General features: G+C 46.3%; 1 protein-coding gene across 1 annotated transcript; it reads left to right on the top strand.

Annotated features, from left to right (window-relative positions):
• On the top strand, positions 1 to 27074 carry LOC106641018 (nose resistant to fluoxetine protein 6). Its single transcript, XM_089592995.1, has 13 exons — positions 1 to 448; positions 5179 to 5384; positions 7937 to 8145; positions 16648 to 16843; positions 16901 to 16994; positions 17055 to 17225; positions 18285 to 18378; positions 19529 to 19648; positions 23383 to 23548; positions 24501 to 24676; positions 25901 to 26030; positions 26161 to 26478; positions 26949 to 27074. Exons 1-13 carry the CDS (start codon positions 1 to 3, stop codon positions 27072 to 27074), a joined length of 2454 nt encoding a protein of 817 aa, XP_089449121.1.
• The last annotated feature ends 853 nt before the right edge of the window (positions 27075 to 27927 follow it).

Genomic DNA, 27927 nt, shown 5'->3' with positions numbered 1-27927 from the left:
ATGGCACGACTCCAGGGGACGGTGTTGTTGTTGCTGCTGTTGTCTTCGTGGTCGAGAGTCGACGAGTGCGGGGCCGCGGAGTCGAACATCCTGAGGCTGAGCAAGCCAAGGGCCACCCCGGCCCCCGACACCCCGCCCACGGACAGCGGGGGCGAGGAGAAACAAGGGGGAGGCCGGGCCGAGTTCAGCAAGAACAACCCCGAGCTCGACTGGAAGACCCAGCTGATGCGGGTGGCCGAGCAGGAGGAGCGGACGCGCCAGCAGGAGCTCGACCTCGACTTTACGCGCGACAAGCTCGAGAGGAACCCCAACAGCGTCCAGTGGCTCGCCGACCTCTACGACCCCCTCAGGTGGACCAAGGTGCCGGGGAACGTGAGCAACGAGTGCCGCGCCGACCTCACGCTGTTCTTGGGGGACCTCCGCCTTGGACGGCTCTGGGCGGCCAAGCGTGAGTTTTTTTTTTTTCCGTCCTTCGGGCCCAGCCAAATCAATAACATTTACGTCCCTTGAAACGGGGCATTGGTATTTTGTAACTTATAAGCCGAGTTGGTGCGCTGCACGAGGTTTCATCGATTTCGAAACTGGCCGGACTGCGGTCCGCGCTCGGTTGAGAAAAGAGAAAAAAAAAAAATACACACACCTGCAGCTGCAAACTCGCTTTTACCGGTCACGGATGACGGGCCGTGCAAAGTATCGGCGCCCATACGTATATACAACGAGTGTAATAAAAGCCGCGAAACATTACCTCGCACCCATCATTATCAATCTCTGTTGCGCATATACGGTGTATCATTTGCACGCACCTGCAATTTGGCAACTTTGTGTTATTCACTTCAGAAATCTGCACACTGCATGTGATCCAACGCGGATCTTAAAGTAAAAAGGTTGTTTTTTTTTTTTTTTTTGTACGCCCACACGATCCCAGCGAGTGGCAGCCCGTCAGTGTATAGGTAGTTACATGTACATAACACATATATATGTACACGGACAATTAAAGGCAGAAAGGAGAATCGATTTCACTCTCGCGGCGCGAACTCTGAGAAAGCGCCTTAAAATCAAGTTTGGCGCGTTGCACGCATGCAGCGTATATCGCGCGCAGGTGGAACTGCACTCTGTGTTATACACACACACACACACACACGTGCGTATTGGCGGGCATGTATAAATGTGTACGTGGTCGAGAAAATTGGGACTCATCTCCGCGGGTGCATCATACGCTGCGATGAACATCAGCCTTCGGCGCGTAGAAAGCAAAAGTGCATCTCCGCGCCACCACCCAGCCTTTCTCTCTCTCTCTCTCTCCGAGCCTCTTTACGACCAGCCGACTGCTCATTGATTTGCAATTCCCTCGCCCGCTTATACTCGTATATATATACCTATTATATGTGTATACCCACACGTGTACTAATTGCTCTCTCTCTCTCTCTCTCGGATTATTGTGCAAAGCTCGAGTGCGTGCCTTTTTTTTCCATACATATTTTTTCGCGCTAATGACCTGCCGCTGCTGCAACTCTAACGTTGTGTTTTTAATCATCGACTCGTGCAACGAGTTGAAAAACCGATGGATTTGTTATTTTATCTTTTTTGACTACAGTACGGGTATATTAAAATTAGCCCCCTATTTTAGGTGAAGCGTCTACCAGAGAGGGATGCCGGGGGGTCGCGCAAACTTCCGCTTCTATTGCGTTACGAAAGCCACACCGACGATGGCTGCGCATATCGCGTTTGGCGAATATTGTGTCAGAGAGCGAGAGAGTTGCGGACCCCCTGTGCAATATAATTGCGCTGTGCGCGCCATTACGAAAGTTATACCCACACCTTGCGCGCCGGGAGAGCTTCCAGACGCGCTTAATTTTTAGGCGACCCACTTGATTCTTTTTTTTGTTTTTTTTGTTTCACCTTTCGCGACCTCCTTTTTCAAGATCGCGCACCTCCCGGGGTCTTCCGGTTCTACACGTTGGTTTGCGAAAGTCCGCTGTGGTCGCGAAGCCGCGGAAAACTACGTGCGATGGTTCTCGCAATATTTGCGGCCGTGCTCGAAACGACGGCGCCTCTATTAATTCGCCAAAGACTCGGAGGGACGCGTAAACATATATATGTATTCTCGTTGAGCGTAAAAATCCTACTTGGCACACCCTCGCCGTAAATCGCGTGCGGACCGATTTTTCCCGGCGCATCTTGCGCTAATCGTCAGCCTCACGCGCGCAAGCCGTAAAATTCGCCGGGGATGTGTGTACACGGGCTGTAAATAACCCCCACGCGAAATTGAGACTTTAAAAGTTACGCAATGGAAGTACCTACATGTATACCTTGTAAATAACTTTCTCCGTGTGTAGGTATATATATGCTGCACGCGTGTATATACATAATACGCGCTGGCGAGCTGTGTAGTACTGTAATCCTTTCTTTTTCTTTCCCGGCTTTTCGATAAATACACTCGTAACAGAAAAATTTCCAGCCGGTCAGAACATATACGCATTTGCGCTGGCGCACGTGTGCATAATGGTACTTTACGAGGGAGCCGATAAAAATTACGTCCTCGCTGCGGTATAAAATCAGTTATCCAACGAGGGTTGCAGAAGCAGCGACCCGAGAGTGCATAATATATATTATACGCTTTCATCGTATTGGTATCGGGCAAAAAGTGGTCCGTAGGTACCGGTGCGTCTCTCGAAGCCGAGGAGTGAGAAAATCGAGAGGGAAGTGGAAAAAAAAAAAAAAAAAAAAAAAAGAAAGAGCGACGCCCACGGGGTCTGCTAATAACTTTTCGCAGTAGGAGAAACTGTGCGAGGTGTCGTCGGCAGCGGCAGACCCTCGGCAAAATTGCACTTTCTACTCGCACTTGCGCAACCTGGCAATGAACCTCCACCTCGCCGCGGCTTGCCGGTCAAGCGCCCGTGTGTGTGTGCCTTCCCAAACATATTTTTCCCACCACGCGGCCGGAGACAGCTCGCTCGCATAAATATGTGTTTGCTCGATGGTGATGGCTGCACAACAACTGCCAATGTTAAGGTCGGCAGAGCCCATTGTGCCCCAAGCTTACAAGTTTATTGCTGTTAACTACACCTTGTACACTACGTCGGCTCAGAGTGAAAAATCAACATTTTTGACTACTTTTGTGTTTTTACACTTTACTCGGATGAACACAATATCTCAAACGGGAATCAAAGTGGGCTAAAATACTTGTTAACATGCGATTAAGGCGTTTCGATGAAATTAATCCTTTTTTTGTATAATTCATATCGTAAAGGCTAGCAAGTGTTTGAAAATGATTGTATTAAATAACGATTCGTGGTATTAAATTGTGTTCAATCAATTCTGATCTAAGATAAAATGGAACTTTTTTTTTTTGACAAATGAAACACCAAATTGGTCAAGACAAGCACATAATTGTTGTACTTGGGCATATATATAGGTACTTTATATATGAAGACTTTGTGCAGTATTTATTGACCAAATCGGAATATCAGAAAGTGAGAGGTTCTTGTTCTTTTTTTATTGTAAAAGACTAAAAATGTTCCTAAAATAATAACGTATGTGCTACCTAATTATTGTTTATTGTTCAACTTGAAGACTTGCTCATGAACAGTTTCATTGTACATTTTACGAACGAGCATACTGTAGGATGAGCTCACGGTATAAACGCGCGAAAATTGCACCGTAAACACCGCGAAGGGAAAAAAAAGAAAAAAAAAAAAAAAAAAAAAACCAATTGCCGTCGTATCAAAAAACAATAAATAACCAAACAACTTTATCTCGCGAGGGATAAAAAAAAAAGGTATAGCCATAGCGCTCGCATCCAGGAAATCGTAGACAGCAGTACCCTCGCTTCCCGGCTCGTCGTTCTCACACACGCAGCCGGCCGGAATTGGCTCCCAGTGCATCAGGTGCCTTAACTCCCGCCCGTAACTCCCAGTGCCAATATGTGTGTATACCCGTACACGCACAAGGTGCACGACTATGATGCACGAACTCGGGGGGGTCCACGATCCAACGTGGCAATGGGGGTGCAGGTAACTACATAATATAGACCTGCTCGCACGGGCTGCGTTTATTTGCGTGCCTACTTACCGCGTTGCTTGTATATATATACATATGTATTGCACATCCATTGCCGCGCGCCTTCCTCTTCCCATATCCCGCGGATGCACGCGAAAATTTCGCACGGCAGAACTACCGCGATGCGGAAGCGGCTGTGGTTTATCTCTACTCTCTTCCTTCATCGCTCCGATGATCCACTGAATCCGTGCGGATAAGGTCAAATGGATCGAGGAATAAGAAACAAGGAGATACGCGTATCGCCGCTGATATCAGCCTTCCCTTGCGCTATTGCTAATTAAACGTCTGAACCCCCCTACCCTCTTCTGCGCTTCCCAGAACAATGTCCGGCAATTTTGCGGATCGCGTGGCTCGATAATTCGCTCGTTACCCGCTCCCGCCGATCGATCATTTATTATAGAAAAAAAAGGCGAAATCCCCCCCCCCCCCAATATAGGTGTACATACTATACGCGACTTCGGATGCAGCGCGCACAGCCTACTGTCTTAATTACATTTACGCGGAAAGCCCCGGTCATTAGACCTCGGTATACATATAATATTGAGCAATCGGTCTCGTTAGGGCGGGTAATAAGCGATTGTGATCGCGGATGCTTGCACAACTATTTTTTTTTTTGCTTAACCACGAGTGCACCGACAGCTATATGCGTATACAGCGTATAACACACATGCAAACTCGGGCAGCGATTCTTGATGTAACGCGTAATCCCGTTTGGGCGCGCTCGTTTAGATTGTTCATCGGGGGTATACATATATATCGACCCACTGTAGCTCGAACTGGTTGCACTCGATGATATGGCGTTCTCGAGTACCCTCGTTTATATATATATACGTGCCAGCGTAATTGCGGGCACAAGTGCCATTACGAGATTCCTGAATCTTTGGCCGGTGTAATATATATATATATATATGTATAATGTGTAGACGCGTAACAAATTGTCAAAGGTATAATATGCCGACGAGCAGGAGAAGCGCGTTAGTTGCTGTAACGATAATATCCTCTGGGGAGCCAATGGTGCACCAAAGAATCGGGGTAATGCTCGTACAGGTGCAGCACACAAAACAGATCGGAACTTGAGCGGAACTATAGCTAAATTATATGTTTTTCCGCTTGTTACAGTGTCGGACGCGAGCGGCAGGTACTCGTCGCAGTACTACTTCGGGAACGGGTTCTGGCTGGGCTCCAGTACCCTGTGCCGGGAGCTCAACGGCACGGGGCTCCGGTCCTCGGTGCGCAGCTCCGGCCTCAACGACAGCTTGCCCTTCCTCGTCCAGTTCCACGTGGCCAGGATGTTCTTCCGGCTGCCCAGCGACATCGAGACATCGGTAAGATATAAGATTATTTTCCGGTGTATACATTGCACTCTGGGACTCTCATCGTTTACCTGAGAGGGAAAATCGCTCCACATTGTTGCTACGTACGGGGAAAATATCATCGCGTGCCGACATGTGATGGGTACAATGACGCCCATATCGAGGCCGCGGACCTGTAATTTTGATATACCGATCGGAGTGAACGGCGGCTAGCGCGATATTGAGCAACCTTAGCAAATTAACCCATCGATGGCTATACAATGTACCATTTTTTTTTTGCAATCGACTTTGGTATCGGTGGAAAATGGGAAATCCCGCTGCTGTCGTATACCTATACGCGTTACGCAATCGCTCGTGCGTGACGAACATTGACTCGCGATTTTTTTTTTTTCCAAACTATCGAGTGGAATCAACTTTTGTGAGAAAAGGTCGCAAAGTAATTGTGCATTGATCAAAATTTTTTTTTCGCCGCCTTATTCTCCCGAGCGAGGAAAATTCGAGGAGCTGCTGGTATCTCCTCGCGCGAAATGGAAGCATGATGCATCGAGTACATTTTTCCAAAGCCGCTCCCCTGGAAACGCCGATACCCGATTTATCAGTCGGCCCTGAAAAACGTACCTATAAATACATACGCACATTGCCTTGGGGGAACCCCCATTAGGTGCAACTGCTCGAGTATTCTCGTCACACTTATGTGAAAAAAAAAACAACAAATGTAGGTATCACGGAAACCAAAAGTTTTTCCATCCTCTATCGTGTGAAACACGCCGTCGATCGCAAAAACGCGAGGCCCTTATTTTCATGCATCTCCGCCGAGGTTGTTTCGTAGAGAAGAAAAAGATCCAAGCAATGTTGTTTTTTTTTTGTTGTATCCTACGACGAGGTAAACGTAGCAGAGCGTCTTCCGTAAAATTACCCGCACGCAGTACTTGAGAGCCCCGGTGTAGATGCGCTCCCTCGATAATCATATACGTTTCACGGAACAACTCAATCGAGTGTAAATAAAAGAAAAAAAAAAAGTCACAAAATATTGCGCGGGTAGTATTAGCAAAGAGCGCGCAGTGTAAACATGGGAACATGCGTGTGTACGTTATACCTACCTGCATCAAGGAAATTTATCTCGAGCGATAGAGTGGATTACACTTTCTTCGGCGAGAGGCTCGAGAGCCGAGTGTATATACAAATGACGAAATCCAAAGGGAAATTGCTCGGAGTGGCGCGTCGTTACGCGAGACTTTTTTTTTTTTTTTTTTTCCTTCGACATATACAGCAGCATCGCGGTCCACTCTCGTGCAATGCCGGAGAAACGTTGTTCCTTCCCCTCGGCGTTGTCCGCGAGGGGCATAAATTATGCGCATTACGTCGGCGTTGCGCAATAACCCGAAGGCGCGCACGCACGCGATTGCGGGAGCAAACGCAGATGTTGACTTTTTTTTTTTCGATCATTTACCTCTCTTCCTCGAACACGGCACTAAAACCCGTTGCAAAGAAAGGATTTTCTCTTTCCTGCCACGTAGGTCTTTCGCGGCTCTCCGACGCTCGTTTGCTCGCCCGATCGAGTAATTGCCGGGACTATGCAGCAAAAATCCAGCCGAACCCGGTGATGGGCGTCCCTCCCGCCTATTATATGTACCAGAGCCCCGCGATCCGCTCCTAATCTATTTTTTCCTTCGTCCACATCCTGCCGTGTTGTGTCACTCCGCTGCTCGTATATTATATGCAGTGTAGGTATAATGAACGCCGTTGGGAAAGCATCACTTGTACTTAATTTCTCTTGTTTTCCCCGCTAATGTACTCATATCGTTTAATTTCGCGCTTTGATACACGTGCAATTTTCCGCTCTTTCCGCGCACGCACCTAGTGCGCGCTTGTTCGCGCTTCCCAAATTGGTTTTCTCAATATATTTATACTTTTCGAAAGCGTCCCCCTCGACGACGACAATATTGACTGCCGCGCTGACGCGGATCTTCGTCTTGGATAATACTTATTTCGTTTCCCGTTTTACGTCGCTCAAACTTTCGATGCCCTATACTGCTTGCCCCAAGGAATTTTTCCGAATCGCGGATCAATCGATCGGCTCCGCCATATCGTGCCCCGTTTCGAGCTAATTGTGCAGTTCTTTCATTGCCATTTAACCGATAACCTTCCGAAGGAACTCGCTTACCCACGAAACTTTTTTTTTCTTTCTGCGTTGCGACGGTCAATTATTTCCCCCCTTGGAAAATTATTTCAAAAGTTGCGAAACTCCTTCAGCTAATTGTTATCGCAGGCCATGCTTTTTTCTTCCCTTTGTACATTTCTCGGTGGAGAGCGAGTGGCTCCTCTTCAATAGCAGCGCCAACTTTCCGCTTCATTTATAACATAAACGGGGGGTACATGTACGAAGAGGAAGCGCAGCCCCCGACGGCACATACCGACGCGACCTCGCGCGCGCCCGGAATACACCCCGAGAGACAGACAAACGACCCCCGGGATAATGCACGGCACTCGTGCATCCTTCCCTCGCTCCCATGTCGCGCATGCCGTATATTATATATATAGCGTGCGTTTTGTGACGTTTTCAGACGAGGCAGGTGTTCATCGGGCTGTGCCTGCCGAGCACGTGCGACCGCTCGTCCGTCAAGTCGCTGTTGCGGGCGTGCGCCGACAGGGTCGAGCGCCAAGGCGAGTCGACCCACCGCTTCGAGGGCCCCAAGATACACATCGTCCAGGTGAGGCGGGTCCCCTCCACCGACTACTCGCCCTGGGACGACACCAAGTTCTACGCCCTCGCGTGAGTATATCGCATTTTCATTACTTTTTATATACACAACCCCTTACCACTCTAGATATACATCGGTTGTTTCGAGTGCTCGTTCGGTCCGTCAAGAGGGAAAACGAGTCGGATTCAACGAGAGCCAAAGTGTGTCAGCCGAGATTTCGACTATAATTGCTCCGCTGAGCACTTGAACTCCCCTGCGAGTCATTATATGCTGCGCGCGAGATAACTAGAGGGAAAAAAAAGCAAAAGTGTGAGTGCAGAGGAACGATAATTCTTTTTTTTTTTCACTCGGTGGAATGAGAAATACAATAAAGACGGCGTAGAAAAAAAAAAAGGGAAAAACAATTCCAATCCGAGAGAATGAGGCGCGACGCGGTGAATAACACCTGTACGCCCCCCCCCTCTCCCAGGAGGGGCGCTAATGAATCGATGGGGCGTTCTAGCGGAAGTTTTTATCGCGAGCGACTTTCCTATAAAAAGAAAAGCAACCATCAGCGACGCGAGCCCGCGCGATGCAAGAGACTCGTTAGATGTGTCGCGGGGCTATTAACACCAAGGAGGGGGGGGGCGATCGCGTAACGCGACTCGCACGCACGTACACATAAGTGTGTACGGCCCCCGTGGAAATTCCAAAGTCGATCTTCACGTAATATTCGAGTATCGAATTTGCGGAAGGAGAAACTTTCTTTTCGCGCCGAGCCATTGCGCAAGGCCCCGGCTGCATAATGCACACGTGCGTTGGGTATACGCGAGCCGAAAATTTTTCACCCCCTCCCCTTCGTTGTTCGTTTGGTCTTGTTTTTGCCAGATTGTACACATATACGTGGGTATAAAGTGCGCTGTCCTCGCCCCGGCTCCACTTGGCCGCGTAACGGGTTACGCGCCCGGAGCGACTGCCCGTTTCCGCGTATTAAATTTATTCGACGCCTCGTCTCCTCCTCTTTTCCCTCGCTTCTGCACTCTCGCGCGTTAGTCATTGAGATAAGTTTATAGAAAACTAATGGCTCTCGCCTATTAATTTATCCGCGCCCGTATTACATCCTCATCGGGTACCATTTTTTTTTTTTTTTTTTTTTTTTTTTTGGGATAAGAGCGGAAACTCTTTATCGTTGCAAAATTTGCAGAGGGGGAGAAACCGCGAGAGTTTGTACAATTAAACGTGGCGAAATAGCCAGTATTATACGAGAACCGATGACGCGCCTAGCGCGAAAAAAAAAAAATGGCTAACGCGTCTCTCGCAATTTGGCACCGCGACGAACGGCGCAATTCACGGCACGCGCCTCATCTTTTTTTCGCGCGGCCCCGTTACAGGTGTGTTATTAAGCGCGGAGCAACAGAAACGCGAGAGTCGTTGCGCTTGGCCCCTAATTTCAGTCCGTCGTCAGGGTGTTTACGATGGGCCGTGCCGCTCGTTACCGGATTCGCGATCCACGCCGAGTAATGAGATTAATTGAGCCAAGGGTGTAGGTATACATTATACGTAACGAGCCTCGTTGGTACACGAGTTTATTTAACGACTCGCGTGCCCCGAGATTCGAGCTTTCATTCCTACACATAATGATTATATATACGTATACCTATATCCAGGCACTCGAGCGCATAGGCTATATATACTTGGGAGACTCTGAAATCTAAATTCGAAAGCTGCACAACCTTTGCAAGCGATTTTCTCCGTGTGGTTCGAGTAAAAGTCAACACCCGCCACTCGTATTAATAAATGTATAGCGTAAGCTCTCGTTGGACGGAAATAACGTCGATTTGATGTCTCTTCCTCTTGAGCAACTATACCAACGTCTCGGTGGGGATTCACGCACATGCAACCTGATGCAACAACAGCGCCCAGTTGTGTCTTTCTTTCGACCCATCAGGTGTGCACATAAACTTGCGTTGTATGTATACTTGTAAATCATTGCGGGACGCCTCGCTGGAAAAGTGTTGGAGCAGCTGCGTGTCCTTTTGCAATCGACTTGCAAGCGTATGTATACATACGCGGCTCCCGCGTCTGTGCGGTGGCAGAGGGTAATATCATGATGGTCACGCAACGACCGACCGCTCACCGGCGATAAATGAATTCAACGATGCGCGCTGCACATCGCGCTCACCCGGATCGCCTTGATACACGAGCAGAGACTTTTGCAATACAGGCGACTTTTCTTTTTTTTTTTAACGCCGTTGCTCAACGTTGACGCACACGCGGTCAATCGGTTTTCCACTCGAAGCGGCCTGGACGCGAAATTAGAAAGGAATTGGAGGCCAGCGCGTTTAGTTGGGTCAAAACTGAGGTACCCGTGGTAAATTGCCCCACACATACATTTACACTGATGGAGCCTTGTGGCAGATGGTGTAGCCTGAGCACTTTGCAATTAATCAGAGCCCCGGCTCGTGATGCAAGTCGGTGGTAGGTATATTTCACTTTTGAACTCGACTCTGATGGGCGAGCAAAACAATTTGGCAGTGGGCATCGTCGGAGCGCAAAAGGAGCAAACAGAGGGGGGGGGGAGAACGCTTCTCTATGGGTAATTAATGCCCCTCCGCGCCAGACGAGTCACAACCCACTCGAAGTAAGAGGCCTAGATTTCGCGGTGGCCGAGCGAACCCCCCTGGAAGTTCTTGGCACTTATTGTGCAGAGCTGCAATTCTCGAGTCTTCAAAAAAAAATCATTGCTCGACAAATGCCCACATTACCTTGATTAATTAATTTCCTTTTTTTTTTTTTTCATATCAAACAGCGAATAAACTTTGGTGAAACCTTTGAAATGATAACTTTGATCGCAATTGAAACTCACAGAGCGAACTATACGCACATACCAAAACTTTGCACAAATTAACTTGCAGCCAAATGTAAAATGAAATTTCCATTCGTAAGGAATGTATACTTATAGCAAAAGTAATAGTAAGATTTTCGTTGGCTCCCTTACTGAAAAATCCAAATATTCGAGCAAAAGAAAAGGAAATTGTCCCTCTTTTTTTTTTTTTTCCTGTAATAGATGGCACTTGCGCTTAAAAACGAAAAGTGACCATCAGCCGATAAGATTCAGAGAGCTGCTCAAGCCCAAGTGTCCCCTGTTGCACCGCGGAACCGGCTCCCCGATGAGAAGGTCAAGCACCTCAGGTTAACGTTGCTAATTAAGCCGATGCAATTATCACACTCGCCACGGCGTCACGAGCAAGCACCTCTCGTCTCCCACGCTCGGGGCTCGTCGCAGAGTGTCCACCGCGTTGTTGTATACCGATCACGACCTACAACGGCCATCAGTGCTGGGGGAGGACCATCATTCTTTCTCTCCGTCTCCTATTCTTCCTTTCCCAGACACAGCCGTGCAATTGTGAAGCAAAGCAACGAGAATCGGTTCTAAAATTAGACGCGCATTGATTTATACGGGCGCGAGATCGAGAGCATCGTCCCTTCTACATCTACCCGTGCACCAGAGCGCCCTGCTTTCGGGAGATGAATCCCCGCCGATAAACGGTCCCACTGTATAACCACTGGACTCGGAGATGCACGTATATGCCCGCCATCCGGCCAACTTTCTGGCCATTGTACAGCAGAGAGGAAGGAGCTCTCGGATCGATTCCCAGCCTTGGCTGCTCTCTCGAGGCAAAACTTCCTCCCCGGGCAAGGAGTGAAAAATTTTTTTTTTTTCTTCTCCTCTTCTATACCTTTGTGAGCAGCTGGTACACTTATATCCCTACATCACGAATCATTGGATGGGCTTATTGGGCCAAGTGGCGGGTGTAACTCGCGGGATGGGGCGAGTCTTGGCAGTCGGCTATTACGCCCGAGGGGGTCGGCAAGTGACCCGATTCGATTGAGAATGTCTCGAGTTCCACGGGCGACTGTCACGCTTATTCGCCCCCAAAGTTTCGGGGGCTGGAAAGTTTTCGAGCCACCCACTCGTTGTTAATTAAATTGTGTTGAACAGCGCGTGGCACGGGATCACTCGGGAACTATTTTGCCGGAATCTTTTCGTAACTCGATCGTTAATATCGTTTTTTTTTTTTTTTTTTTTCGTTCCACCAGTGGCATTTGGCATTCGTTTGGTCATTTATTTTGACTCAGCTTTAAGAGGCTCACGTATTCTTGCACCTGTAATTTTGGGCGTTAAAAAACAAAAAGTCGTAAACGATTACACGCGTGCAGTCCTTATTATCCATTGTCATGTATTTCGTCACTATATTATAACGCGAGGCGAGGCGGATCGCTCCATTTGTTATTACTGCCCACATCAGAGCGGTTGCGGCGCCGGTATATACACAGCGACTTAACGATGGATTTCACCAAAGTGGCTGTACGAGCACATAAATTAACGCGATCGTAAAGCACATTGTTACACGAGAGACGCCTGTGGCTGTTAGATAACTCCGGTATATTATGCACCTCGCGCGCAAGTGTGGATTTTTGGGTGCGATTCAACGCGTTTTCGAGTCGTTGTTTTGCGAGCTATTTGAGCTTAAGGTGTAAGTGAGGCATAAATACATTACAGGCTCTTCAACTTGGACTGCGTCCGCCGATTGCGCAATAAGTACCGTTTCTTTCCAGTTTTACGATCGGCGGAATATTTTTCGCTCCGTACGTACGGGCACCTGGTTTAATTACCCTCCCGACTATGGCTTTGATCGCGCAATAATGAAAATCACGAGTATATCTCGTGTATACAATGATTATTATACAATGCTCACGTAAGAAGATTTTGTAGCTGACGCACAGACGTGATAATCGTAACGAAGAGTATATATATATAAATATAATCTGTTAATCGTAAACATGTGGACTCTTTACAATACAATTTTGCAAAAAAATGTCCCATTAAATTAAACTACGGTGAAAGTAAAAGCAGCGTTGGATTTCCTCTTAAAAATAACACGTACACGAGTTTCCATTTGATCCTCCGTCTCTCGCATGTATTTGTTGCCCCTTGTTTTGTTTGCATTAAATTAAGCGGCCCAAGTATAGGTACATCCTCGACGCGGTCTCGTGTATCGCTTATAGACGCAAGAGAGAGAGAGAGGCGATCGGGTAATAAATCTCTCTATCGGCGAGTGACACCGAACGAATGCGATGCTCGTCCCCCGTCCATCTGTTTTCGCCCGTATTATACCGTGCCTCTGTGCAATGTGGCATAGGTCCTTGCACGGGTTACAGGGAAGCCTCTTCGCTCGGTAGCACCGTACAACACAGGTATCGCATACATACATTTTCGATACAGCAACGAATTTGCATATATTTATGTACGCATGCACGCGCAACCGTGTTGTACGTACACGCGGGCACAGGCGCTATAAGAGCTGTCTGAGTATTACGCAAGCTCGGTACACGTATCTATATATATGCTGTACCTACGTGTATTCGCGTATAGCGCGCCGTGTCCGCCTCTGTCGTGAAAGTGCGCGCATATCAAGTGCATTCCGGCCAAGCATCCCATTAGTGCGGTATACCCGTTTACACATCCTATGTGCGCGCCGTAATATCGTGTCCGAGGGGTGTGGGTGCCCTCGCTGCCCCTCGCTATATCGTAAGATACGATTTCGGAGCTACGTGGGAGTAGATTTTCCCGTGTACGGCGGGCTCTGGTGTTATCCACGAGCGGCCCGATTGGAACTTGGCCCGCGAGTCTTTCTCGACTGGTATACCGTGATTTCCCCCTCCCCCCCAGCCTCCTCCGAATCGTAACGACGTTTTATTCCACCCTGCTTGAGCGGATCGAGGTTTTTGCCCGCGACTCGAGCACTGCAAATCACGTCGAAATATAAAAAAATATGTCCAATCGGTAAGGCCTATAAGCTCCTTGTCTTGCACTCCCATACCGAATTGGATGTGTGTTTTTTCACCCCTTTGGGAATAATACATTGCTTTGATACTCGGACAATTTGAAACTCGCACTTGTTCCGCAAAGTTTCCAACATCTAAAAAGTAGTAGCCCATATATATGTACCAAAGATTCGACGAAACGATAAGAGTTTGAGGAAACAAAAAAAAAAAAAAGTTTAAATTAAAATCTTCCGCTGCTCTGCATAGCGCGGAAAGTTTTGATATCGACTCTGGCAACGCGAGTTCTTTCCGCGTCTGTATATCCCGGTATCAAAATTTTTCCCGGCAAACAACTCTTCTCTATCCCCCTCTCGATTCGGGTCAACATGTACAGAGCTTGATTCGTTTGGATATCGTCCAAATACTTTGCGCGCCCCCGTACATGTACGAGACCGTCTGGAATGCAAATAACACCCCCCGACCTCGGAAAAACATTGACCGACAATTGCGAGCTGCTTCAATGAGCGGTGCAGCAAAAAAAAACTTCACCCCCTTTTTTTTGCCACGGCGCAATCGAATGGAAACGCATCAGCACTGAATAACGCATTCGACAATTTTTGACGGCAAATCAGAGTTTCATCGGCAACAGCAGTAATGATTGTTTGCAAAGACGAAGCTGACAAGAAAAGCGATCCCATGGTAGGGGCGACTCGAGCAGTGCTAATTGCTCCGGTCCTCCCTCGGTCGCGATCACTTTCGCTCTCTCTCCTCTCGAGCACTACACCAAGCCACTCGGTCCTGGAGCTTCCCGCGCTATCCCTCTCGATATGTACCAGCTCGGGGTTGTGCACAGTCGATTTACCGTTTAATCGGGGAGAGAAAAAGGACTCACGTTTTCTCCCTTGGGCAAAAATCTGGCCATTGTTGTTATTGTACCGCGCGGTGCTCGGTGAATTGGGATAACGGCATTAAATACTGTCGCGCTCTCGTCCATCGATTGTTGTTCCCTCGTGCCGGCCTTATACATTCGCAAAGTAATCGTGATCGCCGACCAAAGAGCGTATCACTGTCAAATTGCCGTACAATTTTGTTTCGCGGTTTTCCTCCTTTTTTATTTTTGTCTTTCTCCATGAAATAAAACATTTAACCACAATAAGCCGATCCCGAGGTAGAAAATAAGGAGGTATATATGTACGGGATGGAGTTAATCGAGAGGGGAAAATTCGTGCGATTGGGAGGCCGAGTTTAAAACGAGAAAATCACCGCAAGGAGGAGAAACGAGGGAATGTATAAAAATGTACATCCTCGAGCCTAATAAGCTCCGAGCGGCCTCAACCGATAAGCGAAACCGACCGCACCTCACGGGAGGCACCATCACCTGCGTCGTAGAAAGGAAGGGAAAAATACCGCAGGCTCCAACCTCGGCCGGAAGCGATGATGGGCAATGAGATACATCGCGCCGATTCGCGCACACGCCCACGTATACGCGGGAGATCTGTTATCTATCTCCCTCGGATTTTCGCGATTCTTCTCCGTTTTACAGCTACGCGCCTTGGAGGGCCTCAGGGGGATTCAGCGGGTGGGTACGTGGCTCTGCCATCAGTCGGGAAACAATCGATCGATGTACCCGCGATGTACGAAAGATCCCGTCGCGATGGAATTTTTTCCACGACAACGCAGAGGTTATTCATCGACACTTTCCCGGACGGGGGATCACTAAATGTTGCATACACACGCATGCGTAAAGTCACCGTTTCGGGGCAACAAGTGCCATCATCTCGAGAGCGCGGCTAAACAATCAAGTGTATGTTTGTTATCGCGAGCTGGGAGGCCTGGGTCGGCAACTTTAGTCGATAAACGTAGTAGCGGCCGAGCGATGCAACGGCCTGTATTGCGTATACGCTCGGAATTGATGACACCGCGAGTTTTTGCGTTTTCAAAGTATATACGTGGCTCCCTTATCCGCGAGGGAGACGCATCAGGGGCGAGTGCGGGTATCGGTCTAATTGCAGCCCCGGTTCATTAGCAGGTAATAAATAACCGGTTGGCTGGCGCCTATTTCTTCCAAACCCCAAGAAATACATATACGTATCCGCTTATCTCCGATAATCTAGTGTTGCATGCGGGATATCGCTTCCCCCCACCTGTGATCCCCGCGAGCGCTAATTGAACACGAGTGTGCGCTGGAAAAATTTTTCCTCTCCCGAGTCCACAGATAAATATATGTGTGCATGCTCGCACGCGTGAGCGCCCGCGCAAAGTATAAATTGGATCGATACATATGGGCTCGCGGGAGTATATGGGATGCGAGGGGAAAAAAAAAACATCGCACGCGTATGCCGTTATTTAAGTGAATTCCCGGTGTCGGAGCCAGTGCGCATATTAAGTATGTTTCTCTGCATTTTTAACTACCCCGTTATTCTTTTTCGGATAGCTATACTTTTTCCCTGGGCTGTCGCTCGCCTCGGTGGCTCCGCCAGTATAGGTGTATACCTGCTCGTCGTATATAGTCTGCCGTTTTTGGACAATTCGCACGTAGTTTTCGGGCTCGGCGGGAGGGACATTTCGCGATCCATTATTCACGCGGCTTTCGCACGCTTTTCATCATTATTTATGGGTCGCGGGCCAACTCCGAGGGGGATTGTTCTCGTCTCGTCTTGCGAGTCGAAAATGTTGCATTTGTTTGATGGAAATGAAAAATAAATCGGTTAAAAAAAAAAAAAAAAAAAGGGTTAACAAAGGGGCTTGGTTAAAAATATGTCCAGGGGCGTGAGCGGCGTGACGCTCTTCCTGATGATCTGCTCGACGATCTACGAGTACCGGAGCGGGGCCCTGCGCTCGGAGGTGTGCTCGCGGGTCGACGTCGAGAGCTCGCTCAGCGCCTCGAACAACAACGACACGCGCCGTGGTTGCGACTACGCCGACAAGAACCTATTCTCCAGTGAGGACGAGCAGGGGCGCATCTCGTGCGCCCACCACCACCACAAGCACCATCACCACGTGACGGCGAGCGCCAACGGGCACAACCGGGACTCCAACGACAAGGAGCTCATCGAGAAGAACGAAGCAGTCGCCGCCCTCAGGAAGGAGGACTCCCCTCCCAAGGGCAGAGGTTAGCTCTCGCGTAATGTTTTTTTTTGCACCAGCTCGAATAATCTAGCTCCCCTCGCAGGTATCCTCCTGAATTGCCTGCTGGCCTTCAGTCCCATAGCTAACGGCAGCAAGATCATCAGCACCGAGCCCGCCGCCAAGAACAGCCTCACCTGCCTGCACGGGCTGAGGGTGCTCTCGCTCGGCTGGGTCATCATGGTCCACACTTACCTCCAGGTCTTCTCCATCGCAGGTATAATGCGTATAACCCAACGCCCGGGTAAGCCAAGGAAACTGCATCACCCCCCCCCCCCCCACGGGCGCGGAAATGAAAGAACAAATTAATAATTATTACGCTTTTATGCACATTATTGTACCTGTAAAGGTAATCGCGTCGCGTTGTAGTACATGTATGGTACATCGGCTCGTAAAGGAAAACAAGACGAGAGTTACTTCGCGTTGTCCTGCAGTATACGTATATACTTTATACACCTATATATATGTATGTGAGCGCGCGGTGGCTCGATCGGCTAGGTTGTGGATTGGGACGCGGGGGAGCCCGTGGTTCGATTCCCGGCCATAGTGCGACTTTTTCGGGCAAGTACACTCACAGTACCTTGATTCGCAAACCGCGAAGTTTGAATTCTTGAAGTAATTTATCGTATTAAAACACGAGGAACAACCATAACCATAAAATAAAAATATAATGATAAACAACTATCATATTAACAACTATTGAACAATGTTAAAATCATATTTTATGTTTATTTGTCATTAAAAAAATTTAAGAATTTAAACTTCGCGGTTTGCGAATCAAAGTACGGCGAGTGTACCTCTGTGATTTTTCACATGTGCTTTTTCACCACGCAATGCTCCTCGAGGAGGGTTTAGGCGACCTTCTCGCAGCAAAATTGCCTAATTCCCCCTACCCCCCTCCCAGTGATGGGAGGCCTCCCATCCCTCTTCCCTTCCTTCTCCCAAGTGCTAAGTGCCCATAGTAGTGCCCTTATTAAAGGAGCCGGACGTAGAGCACTATAATATAAAAAAAAAAAAAAAAAATATATATGTATGTGCTATATATATATTGTCTTTGTTGGTCGCGCGACCGAATTTCCGCTCTGCACGTGCCAGACCGATCGGGATATATATAGCCGCGCCACTCTGCACGGACGTGACAGTAGAGGTGTGTTACATTTCAGCTGACCCGATCGGGGAGGGCTACTTTCGCTGATAAAGTCGCCGCGTGTATACACGTATATATACTATAATTACGCGCATGTAGTAACTCTCTCCTCTTTTTCCCATGATGCAGAGAACAAGAACCTGCGCACCGTCACCGAGCGGAACTTCATGTTCCAGACGATCAGCAACGCCACCTTCTCCGTCGACACGTTTTTCTTCATCAGGTGAGGCTTTGACCAAATCCTCCCCCTATACCCCTCTATCCTTATTGGTCAACTCTTGCGCATCATCGGGAAACTATAACTAAACTGCTATCGAGTCTCGTCCGGGAAGTTTGTCCCTCGAGGCCTTAAGAAGACGATGCATCGGCTAAGCTGCGTGTTGGAAGCTTAGACGAGCTAGTTAGAGTGCACCGGTGCCTTATTACGCGGAAAGTTGAGACAAAAACGGAGGACCCGTCCGTCGCGCAAAGTTCATATACAGAGTCACGTGGACGAGAAAGTCACTACATACCGGAATAAGTATTAGTAATTTGTTCGATTAAACAACGAGCTGTGATGTAATCGCCCGTTTAATAATATGAGGCACACGCGACTGGAGGTGGGGAGGGGGTTAATGCGCCGTTACCCAACAATTTACGGCCCCATAAAAATTTCAGCCAAACGGCCGTACCTATACCTCTACACGTAGCGTAAGGGGGCAAAGGTAAATTAAACGCAATGAATTTGCCAAAAGTGTAAAAAGTATGGGCAAGGTATTTTCGTCGTGCTTGACTGTATTAAATTCTTCATCTTCTCCCCCGTTGTCGCTATAATTAAATTGTCAACTATACGTATTGCACACCGTGTGTATGATATACACACAACCGTATATAGGTGTACCCACACGCGATACATCATCCGCTCGCTGAATTAAATTAACTCGATACGGCTATTAGTTATCTCGAAAGGGAGCGATAACAGTTATACCTATACGTGCTGATTCGCGAGCACACGTGTACAATCTTATCGTCCTTTTCCGCGAGCTCGTGAAAGGGAACGGTATCGCGAGGCCCATTACCGTATACCCATCCCCGTAACAAATTACCGTCGCATCTATTTATTACGCTCGATATTATTTTTTATCCCCCCCTCTATGTCTGTACCCAATCCCCCACGAATTACGTATCTTATTTATGGGCCACGATAATGTACATGTATATTTTACGGCTCCGGGTGTACATGCGCGCATCCCCTGTATCGGTACTAAGATATACGTTCCTGGTTGACGGTCCTCCTATACAGCTGGGATACTTTAACCGATGTCCACGTGGTGACGGTGTAACTGCGACAATGTTGTTGTTTCTTTCTCAAAATAACACATCCACCTTTATAGCGGCTTGCTGGTCACCATCCTGTTCTACAGATCAATGGGCGGTCCACCGGGTGACAAGTCAAACGTGTCAAGAGCCAACACGAGCAAGTTTGTGATCATGGTGCTCTACAGATTCATCCGGTAAGTCGAAAGATGCGTATCTTTAATCACGTTGGGTAAAACGCGCTTGCACCTACAACATAATATTATATAGGGTGCCGTAAAATATACGAGGTCCGACAAGAGTCTTTGCCGCCGGCTTACGCAATATTATAACCCTGTACATCTTATTACGTATATATACCCAAGCTTTGAGCAGCGCAATGAAACGAGTGGGTTATCACCATCTAGGAATATTATACGTAATGTTAATACGCCGCGATTAATCTTACACCTCGTACGAAAAGCAGCTTTGTATGATCATTTTTTTGTTTTTTTTTTTTCTCCCTTCGGATCAGAGCTCTTCCCTCGCGAGTGTTATTACAAGCTGTTTTCGCGCAGCGGAGAAAAATAGGCGCCAATCGTTTACACGGATGTATATTATTATGTACGTGAATGGGGAGGGTTTTTTTTTGCTTCCATACTGCTGATGATGAAAAGTCCGAGGGGTAGGTATTCGGTGCCCCATCACCGGTACATGAAGGGGAAACCTGTTTCGCTCGTGCGCCCGTACAATATATATGTGTACCGGTTTCCACGTTTTTCATCCTCTCCCGCGTGCATACCGCCCGTATATACCGTACGTACGATGAACTCCGTGTACACGGATAACCGCCGATAAACACGCGACATCGAGTACGTACCTATACATTAGATTAGATTAGATTAATTCTTTATTCAAACCTTGTGGTATAACCACGTATGGTTCTCAAATAATTTACAGATAATTAATAGAGTAATAAGATACATAACAAATTATCAACATAATTAATAACAATGGAATAAGAATACAGTGAAGATGACAAAAGTAATAGTTCGTAGAATACATATAATTATAATTGACAAAATAATTAATAAAATTGGTAATAGTAATAATCGTATAATTTGGCAATAAATAAATTTAACGTAATTGATTAGACTTATTTTAACACTATTGTAGCTATTGTAAGATTGTATAAGTTTGTTTTTATTAAAAATAATTTTAAAAGTTTTTAGAGTCATGAGATAATGCCTTGTTCGCGGTTCCAATCTTGAGAATCAGAATCAAGCAATTTATTAAACAGAAATGTTTGAAATTTATTTTTTAACCTTGTGTCGAAAACTGTAATGCCCAGCGAGTTTAGAAGGAGAGTGGATTGAATGAGAAATGAGTGCCTGTAGGTTTCAGTGTGGAATCTTGGACATACTAGGGCTTCTTTGGGCTGCCGGGCAGATCGACGAAGATGATTAAGGTCAGTTGTATGAATGTATTGAGATGATAAGTATTGTGGGTGAGAAGATGATATAAAAGAGTATGACTGATATCCTGACTGAATCATCATCAAGATCCGAAAGAAATGTTTCTGTGATTGCTAATACATCAAAATCAGAATCGATACACTTGAGTTCAATCTCGTTAAAGTGCGTTTTTAAGCGGTTCGCATTAATATGTCCTATTTTAAAAAAGTTGGGGATAGAAATTTGATTACTATTATTTAATTGGCGTCAATTTTGAGAATTATTCATACTATTAACGAGGGCCTTCAATTCATTATCAGATCGAATTGGGATCAATGCTGAATCTTTTGTTTTACGCATACAAACCGTTAAATTTTTCATTACAGGAAAATAGTAATTAATAGATTTGTGAACCTTAATAGCGTTACGCCATAGATTATAAATAGGCTGGGGGAGTAATGGTCGTAGATAAATCGCTGTATCACCTCCATTGCCGAAGAGAGTAGAAGATTTAGATTTTGAAAGTTTATTAGAATTTTCTAATATTTGATCTCGAATGTCCAGTGAGTTCATGCGAACGTAAACGGCGCGAGGTAATGGTCTTTGATTGCTCTGATTAGATTGTACTTTCGGTGCCCAATCGCGTGTATGTGTAACATAACTGATAAATTCTTGACAGCCTATTGCTTGAAAAACGCTTTTGATGATATCTTGATTACTAAGGTTGATTGATGAAGGGATGTTAGTGATAATTAATTCGGCAGTTTCCTTGTATAAAGAGGCATCAGAGATCGCATTATATTTTGCATTGGCAGTAATTAATTCGTCATTAATCTTGGCTACTTGTGAGTTTAAGGTAGTTTCATGATTATCGATACGTGTATTGACTAACAACAATGACTGACGGAATTCTGTCATATTATCACGAAACTCCCTCATATCAGTATGAAATTGTTTCATGTCATCTTGAAGTTTTATCATATCGTCATGATTTTCTTTCCGGAAATCCTCGAAATTTTTGACAAGACTTCGAAGAAGCATCATGCCCGAATTATTTTCTTGATCACCATTATCGCTCATACTGCTCAAAAAATACACGAAATGCGGACGAGAGAGAAAAAGTCTAGGGGCCTTAGCTGCTGAGGGAAAGGAATAACTATTGTCAAGTATGTCGGTTGGGATTGAACGCTTCAAGCTTTTCTTGTGAGGAAGATTTGTGTGGTGGATTGTTAGATTACAATTTTGTGAATGATGCTGTGAGATAAAATTGGGGGGACTGGGACGTAGGGGTATTAAAGAGCAGCAGTGAAAGACATTAGATGCAGAATTTGAAAACCAGCTGGGATCAATACACTTTCTATGATAAGGCTTACAGCAAATAGAACAAATAAGGCGTTCGTTTTGCCCAATTGTAAAAGTAGCGCGACGACAGACTAGACACGATTTGCGCAGGTATTTACGCATAATATTACACAACGCTTAAAATTGGACATTAGGAAAAGTTTGTAGTAGTACATGAAGTTATAAACACTTATTAATATCTTAAAATATAACGGTCGAGACGTATGTAAAGTAAACAACATATAGTAAGCTATGAAAGAGTGTGTATACAAATTAAATGGTAGGGACAGAACATAATATGAAACGTTGGCCTTGAGCCAAGCGAAAATGAACAAAGACAGGTGATAATCAGTATATCAAGAATTAAGAAAGAATACTAGGAAAAATACTGATAAGGTAGTGAAAAATGGAGGATATGTTGATAAAATGAGAATAGATATAGAGAAATGGATACAGTGAAGTGATTTAAAACAATGAGTAAATGAAATGCTTAAATAATATTACACTAAAATATGAACTAAGGCCAAGGTTATTATTGTAGTTAAGTTTGTGCACAGTCACTGGTTTTCACTCAGAGAAACACTCACTAATTTCGGTATGAGACGCAGGCGAATAGTAGTGGTCCAGCAAAGTGGTGCAGATCAAATAATTCCAGCGCTGCCAGGATTATAACATGAAAGTGGGCAGCCTGAAGTAGTGCAGCAATCCGAAGTTTGAAAAGCCAACGTGGATGAATTGCAATGATTTAAATAACAGGCATCCACAGACTCCCTGGCTCAAAAGGAGAGCGCCCGTGTTTTATGCTCTCAGAAGCTAGAGCCAACAGGAGTCCGAATGCCTGCAAAAATTGAGAAAACCTCATAGAGGTTTGACGAAGAAATTAGCAAAGTCGGTATAGCGAAGAGTTGAGTATTAGCAATTAATAAACACGTCTACTCTGGCTCACCTTACGATAGCTACTGATGTATACATATGTATACCTTGGGATGCACTTTTTTGGATTTACACCTACTCGGAAAATCCCGTGGCTAAGGGATCGAGGGATATCGGGAAAACAAAGAGAAAAAAAAAAAAAAAACTTAGTTTAGGTGCACGAGCTCACCGATGTGATATATACACGAGGGGGGAGGACCCCGCATGTTTTTGCGTGTTTAAAGGCTGACGCCGTCTTACCTGTTTGTCCTCGGGATCAACGTGGTGGCCATGAAGTTCGCCATGTCGACGACCGTCTTCTCGCCCCAGATCATCGATCATCACACGTGCGAGCAATTCTGGTGGAGAAACGCCCTCTACGTGAATTCTCTCTATCCTCGCACTGAAATGGTAACGTATTTTTTTACGCATTATACATCATCCTCGGCTCAACTCACCATGCTAAACACATGTAGTTTTCTTTTTCCCCTCAAGGAGCACTTATCCAACTAATTTAGATCTCTTTGGATGATTTGAAAAAGAAAACCGTGACCCTCTTACTCGATAAAAAGGCACGAGCTCTGAAAAAAAAAAAAAAAAAAAAAAAAGAAAAAAAAAATGGTTCAAGAGACGATAACTGCAGAGAGGAGGAGCTCTTGACGCGACTGGGCTTCCCGTGTACGTGCATATGTAGTAAAACCACCCTGAGCCGGCCATTAGGTGCGCTTTCTGGTCTTGGGAGCGCGGATGATGTTTCCCCCGGGCATTTCCGCAATATCTCATTCGATTTTCCGCGTTTAGCGCCACCGGGGTGGTGTGACCCTCTGGTGGGCTTCTTCTTTTTGCGGAACATTTTACCCGACGGGTGCTTGAAGTTTGGAAAAAAAAAAAATCTCTCGGCTACGCCAGACGCGGCGATCATTAAATTTTTTTTTTTCTCCCCCCAACGAAAAAAAAAAGACACGTCGCGAGCGACAAAATATTTAAAGGATTCATATTTTTACAAAATACGTACAGGTACGCGTGGAAAATACTTTTTTTTTTATTTTCATTTTTAATTGAAACTCAATGATTTAGCGACGGACGAACAAGAGCGCCAAGCACAGCCCCGCGTACATTTGTTAATTGGAAAAAGGGGTGGAAGCACGAAAACAATGCGCTAAAAATTAATTACCGGAGTGTACGCTCGTGTTCATACTGATTTATCAACTCGCGCAATGTAGTGTTAATAAAGCTCAATAAAATCCAGAATACCATATATATCCGGTCGATCGATTGGAATCGTAAATAAACGCAGGAGAAGGAAAAAAAAAAAAAATAAATAATGAACGAAAGTAAAGCACGTGTGAATTTTCATTTGTAGTGCATGCTTTGGAGCTGGTACATGGCGAACGACATGCAGTTCTACGTCCTAGGGATGTTTCTGCTGTTGCTGTCGGTCCGGTACTTCCGTGGCGTCGTGGTGACGGTCCTCGTCCTGATGGCAGCTTCCTGGTTGACCACCTTCGTCATAGCCTACAGCAACGACTACGTCGCCAGGTATACATGCCCATGTGCACCTACACTTCTCGCCCCTCCTCACCACTACTTTTACTCGTACCGATTGTGACATAATTTCTCTCTCTCTCTCTCGGACCTCATTCGTTTATCGTACTTTCCATACGCGCGTACTGCCCTCCATTGCATTGTATATTATATAAATATATTGGTTATATACACTGTGTACGCACACGCTTACGTATAAACGGCCTTGCGCAACTGCGCGGATTTTAACGGGGACTCTTCTTACCTAACACTCGTTTTACCGATTCCCTGCAGTCGGCTATGTATATATACTTGTGCACTCTCTGTAGAGCGTATACTAATGGGTGGGTTTGTGCGTGTGCTCGAACACGATCCCAGGGCATCGGCCGCGCTTTAACGCGAGCTACTATACCTCGCTTGATTCAATTACCAAGTTATTACCACCACCTCTTGATGCCCCTGCCGTGTACCGCGCTACGATAATGGCGCCCAAGAGGTGGAGGTATATAGGGAAAATTCATCACGCTGGCCTCTAATATCGCTGTTGCGTTTAATCAGTGGTTTATGTACGCCGCGGCGTGCGTCCATCTCTCTATATACCTGCCCCCTTTCCCTGTCTTATTGTAAAAGATTACGTGCCGAGCGATACCGCGTACAGCAGTGGTATGTACACATCAGGGAAAATAGCGAGCCAGATATCAAGTATATACCGTTAGCTTTACTGTATTGTGTTATAATACAGGGTGTGGGTGAAACGAATGCCCATTTGGTTGAGCTGTACATAATATAAATAAACCTGTCCATACCAATGCTATTATATATTATATAGTAAGCGCTTTTGGAAACTCGAAACTTGGGGGTACGTGTGTCGGTGAACGTGCCAAGACCGAAATTAATTGGGACCCTTCGACTTGATTATTTTTCAACAAAATCATTTGTTCATCGTTATTTTTCGTTTTTATGATGTATGAATTGAAAATTTAATTGAAAATGCAGTACAGCCACGCGGGTAATTTGGGAATTTCAAGTCGATTCACCGCGCGGAAATCGCTGTCCCTTTGTTGGCTCTGATTTGCAATAACGCGTAAAATTAGGAGTGCACGAGAGAGAGAGAGAGAGAGAAATGGGGGTTGGGGAAAAAAAACAAAAAAAAAAAAAAACGCGATCCTGGTCCCGAAATTAAAAAGAGTCCGGTCTGCGGGGGGCTGCTCTTGTTGTTCTCTGTTGTCGCTGCTACAGGATCCAGGAGCCATTCGCGCTCTTCGACGAGCTCTACGACAAGCCCTGGCTGAGGGCCGGCCCGTACTTTATCGGCATGATGGTCGGCTACCTCCTCTACAGGACCAACTGCACCATCAAGACTTCCCACGTAAGTAATGATGATATACCTTATACTTTCTTTTTTTTCATAGACATGTATATCATTCAATGAAATAAAGATAATTGGTTGGCGTGAAAAACAAGTGACACAATTAATGGCGAACGCGTGACCCTCGCAGGTGTTTCAGTTGACCGGCTGGTTGGGCTCGGGTTTGGTGATGTGCGTCCTGGTGTACGGACTGTACCCGGGCAACCTGAGCGTGACGGTGAGCTCGTTGTACGCGAGCCTCGGTCACAGCGCGTGGGCCTGCGCCGTCGGCTTCATCGTCGTCCAGTGCTGCTGCGGCGGCGCGCCCCTCGTCGATCGGCTCCTCTCCCTCAGGATAATCTACCCCCTGTCGAGGCTCACCTACTGCGCCTACCTCGTACACCCCGTCATCATGATGTACACGTCCACCCGCATGGACGGCCCCCTACACCTTCACAATGGCATTGTCGTGAGTATCGCATATACTTACCCGTTCGTATACACCCTGCCGGTCTGGCGCAAGTGCAGATAGCCGGTGGTGGAATATCCGATTATCTCTATAGGTGCAAGCACACGAGTGACAGTTCAACGCTGATTAACACTTTCAATGGATGCTTCAAAAAACCGAGCATGAATTTTACAAATTACATAATCAAAGTGGCTCTTGGTAACCCAAATCCACTGCGTGTGTTGAAAAGTACTTGTTGCGTTTTCTTCTTCTGTACAATATTGCTAATGCCTTGTAGTAATATATATATAATATTATTTACGAAACTGCACCCTATGCCATGTCATTCGTTGACTCCCAAAAATGGTCCCCACCGGAAAATTCAATCCGCCAAAGTAGCTTAATCCGATTAATCACTTGAAGTAACAGAGAGAGAGAGAGAGAAGGATATGTATGCCTTATATCTTAACGGGCCGTTTAATCTGTTCCAGCTCATTGTTTACTTTGGGAACTGCGTCGCCTCCTACCTCATGTCTTTCTGCATTTCCCTGGCTTTCGAGGCGCCCATAGTTAATTTGCTCAAGCTCGTCCTGTCCCCGAAAAAGCGAACGAGATAAGGCACGGCCTCGAGGAGCACCTCACGTGCGCACCGCAAACTTGGAAAACGAGCATCCTCGGTGAGTAAACGCGAAACTTTTTTAATCCCATCCCCTCGCCCCCGCTCCCCGTTTTACGTCTCCTTTTAACGAGCCTCGTACGCCGTTTTCCAGGATAACGAGGCGCGCCGCACCGCGGGCATCGCTGTTTATTTCACCAACCAAAAGGAACCCGATGTATGGGCGCGCGCGAGCACGCGGATCATACAACGAGCTCGTCAACTGGCCCGGTCCTCAGCTTTTCGATCGGGTCATCTGCGGGAAAAAGCCAACTTTCCATCTCCGCCGCTGCGTCCGTCAGTGTGCCAAAGTGCGGGTATCAGAGGTGTTTATGCACGCGACAGTGCGTGGGACTCGTCGAGTTGCGATCGAGACTGTTTTCTCATTTGTTTTATTCTCAACGAGTCACGGATGTGTACATGTGTATAAGGGTGAAAAAAAAAAAAAAATATTAACATTAAAAATCATGTAAAGTTAGCTGTTCAAGGATGTATAAGCATCATACCTTTACGAATATGAATAGGTTGTAAGCTTCTTTAGTCGTATCGTTTTGTATAATAAACTGTACTTATATGTATATGATGAGCTACTGTTTTGTTACCGTATCAATAAAAGGATTTTTTTGTAAGAACATTACTCACCCGCGCAGTCTCTGCATTTGTTTTGTTTTGTTTTGTTTTTTTTTTTTGCTCGAGATGCCATCCATTTTTGCGGACCATTAAAATGCAAATAGCGTGAATAATTTTCATACACCCGTCTATATGTATATATACACCGAAAGCGGAAAAGCCAGATTAGCTTTGAATTTTTCGTG

The sequence above is a fragment of the Copidosoma floridanum genome, unplaced genomic scaffold (genome assembly GCF_036245765.1).
Source record: "Copidosoma floridanum isolate Cflo_tuat_1 unplaced genomic scaffold, Cflo_Japanese_pri ptg000019l, whole genome shotgun sequence".
Taxonomy (NCBI): Eukaryota; Metazoa; Arthropoda; class Insecta; order Hymenoptera; family Encyrtidae; genus Copidosoma; species Copidosoma floridanum.
Note: the sequence above shows the minus strand (reverse complement) of the source record. Positions and strands in the feature narration are given on the sequence as shown.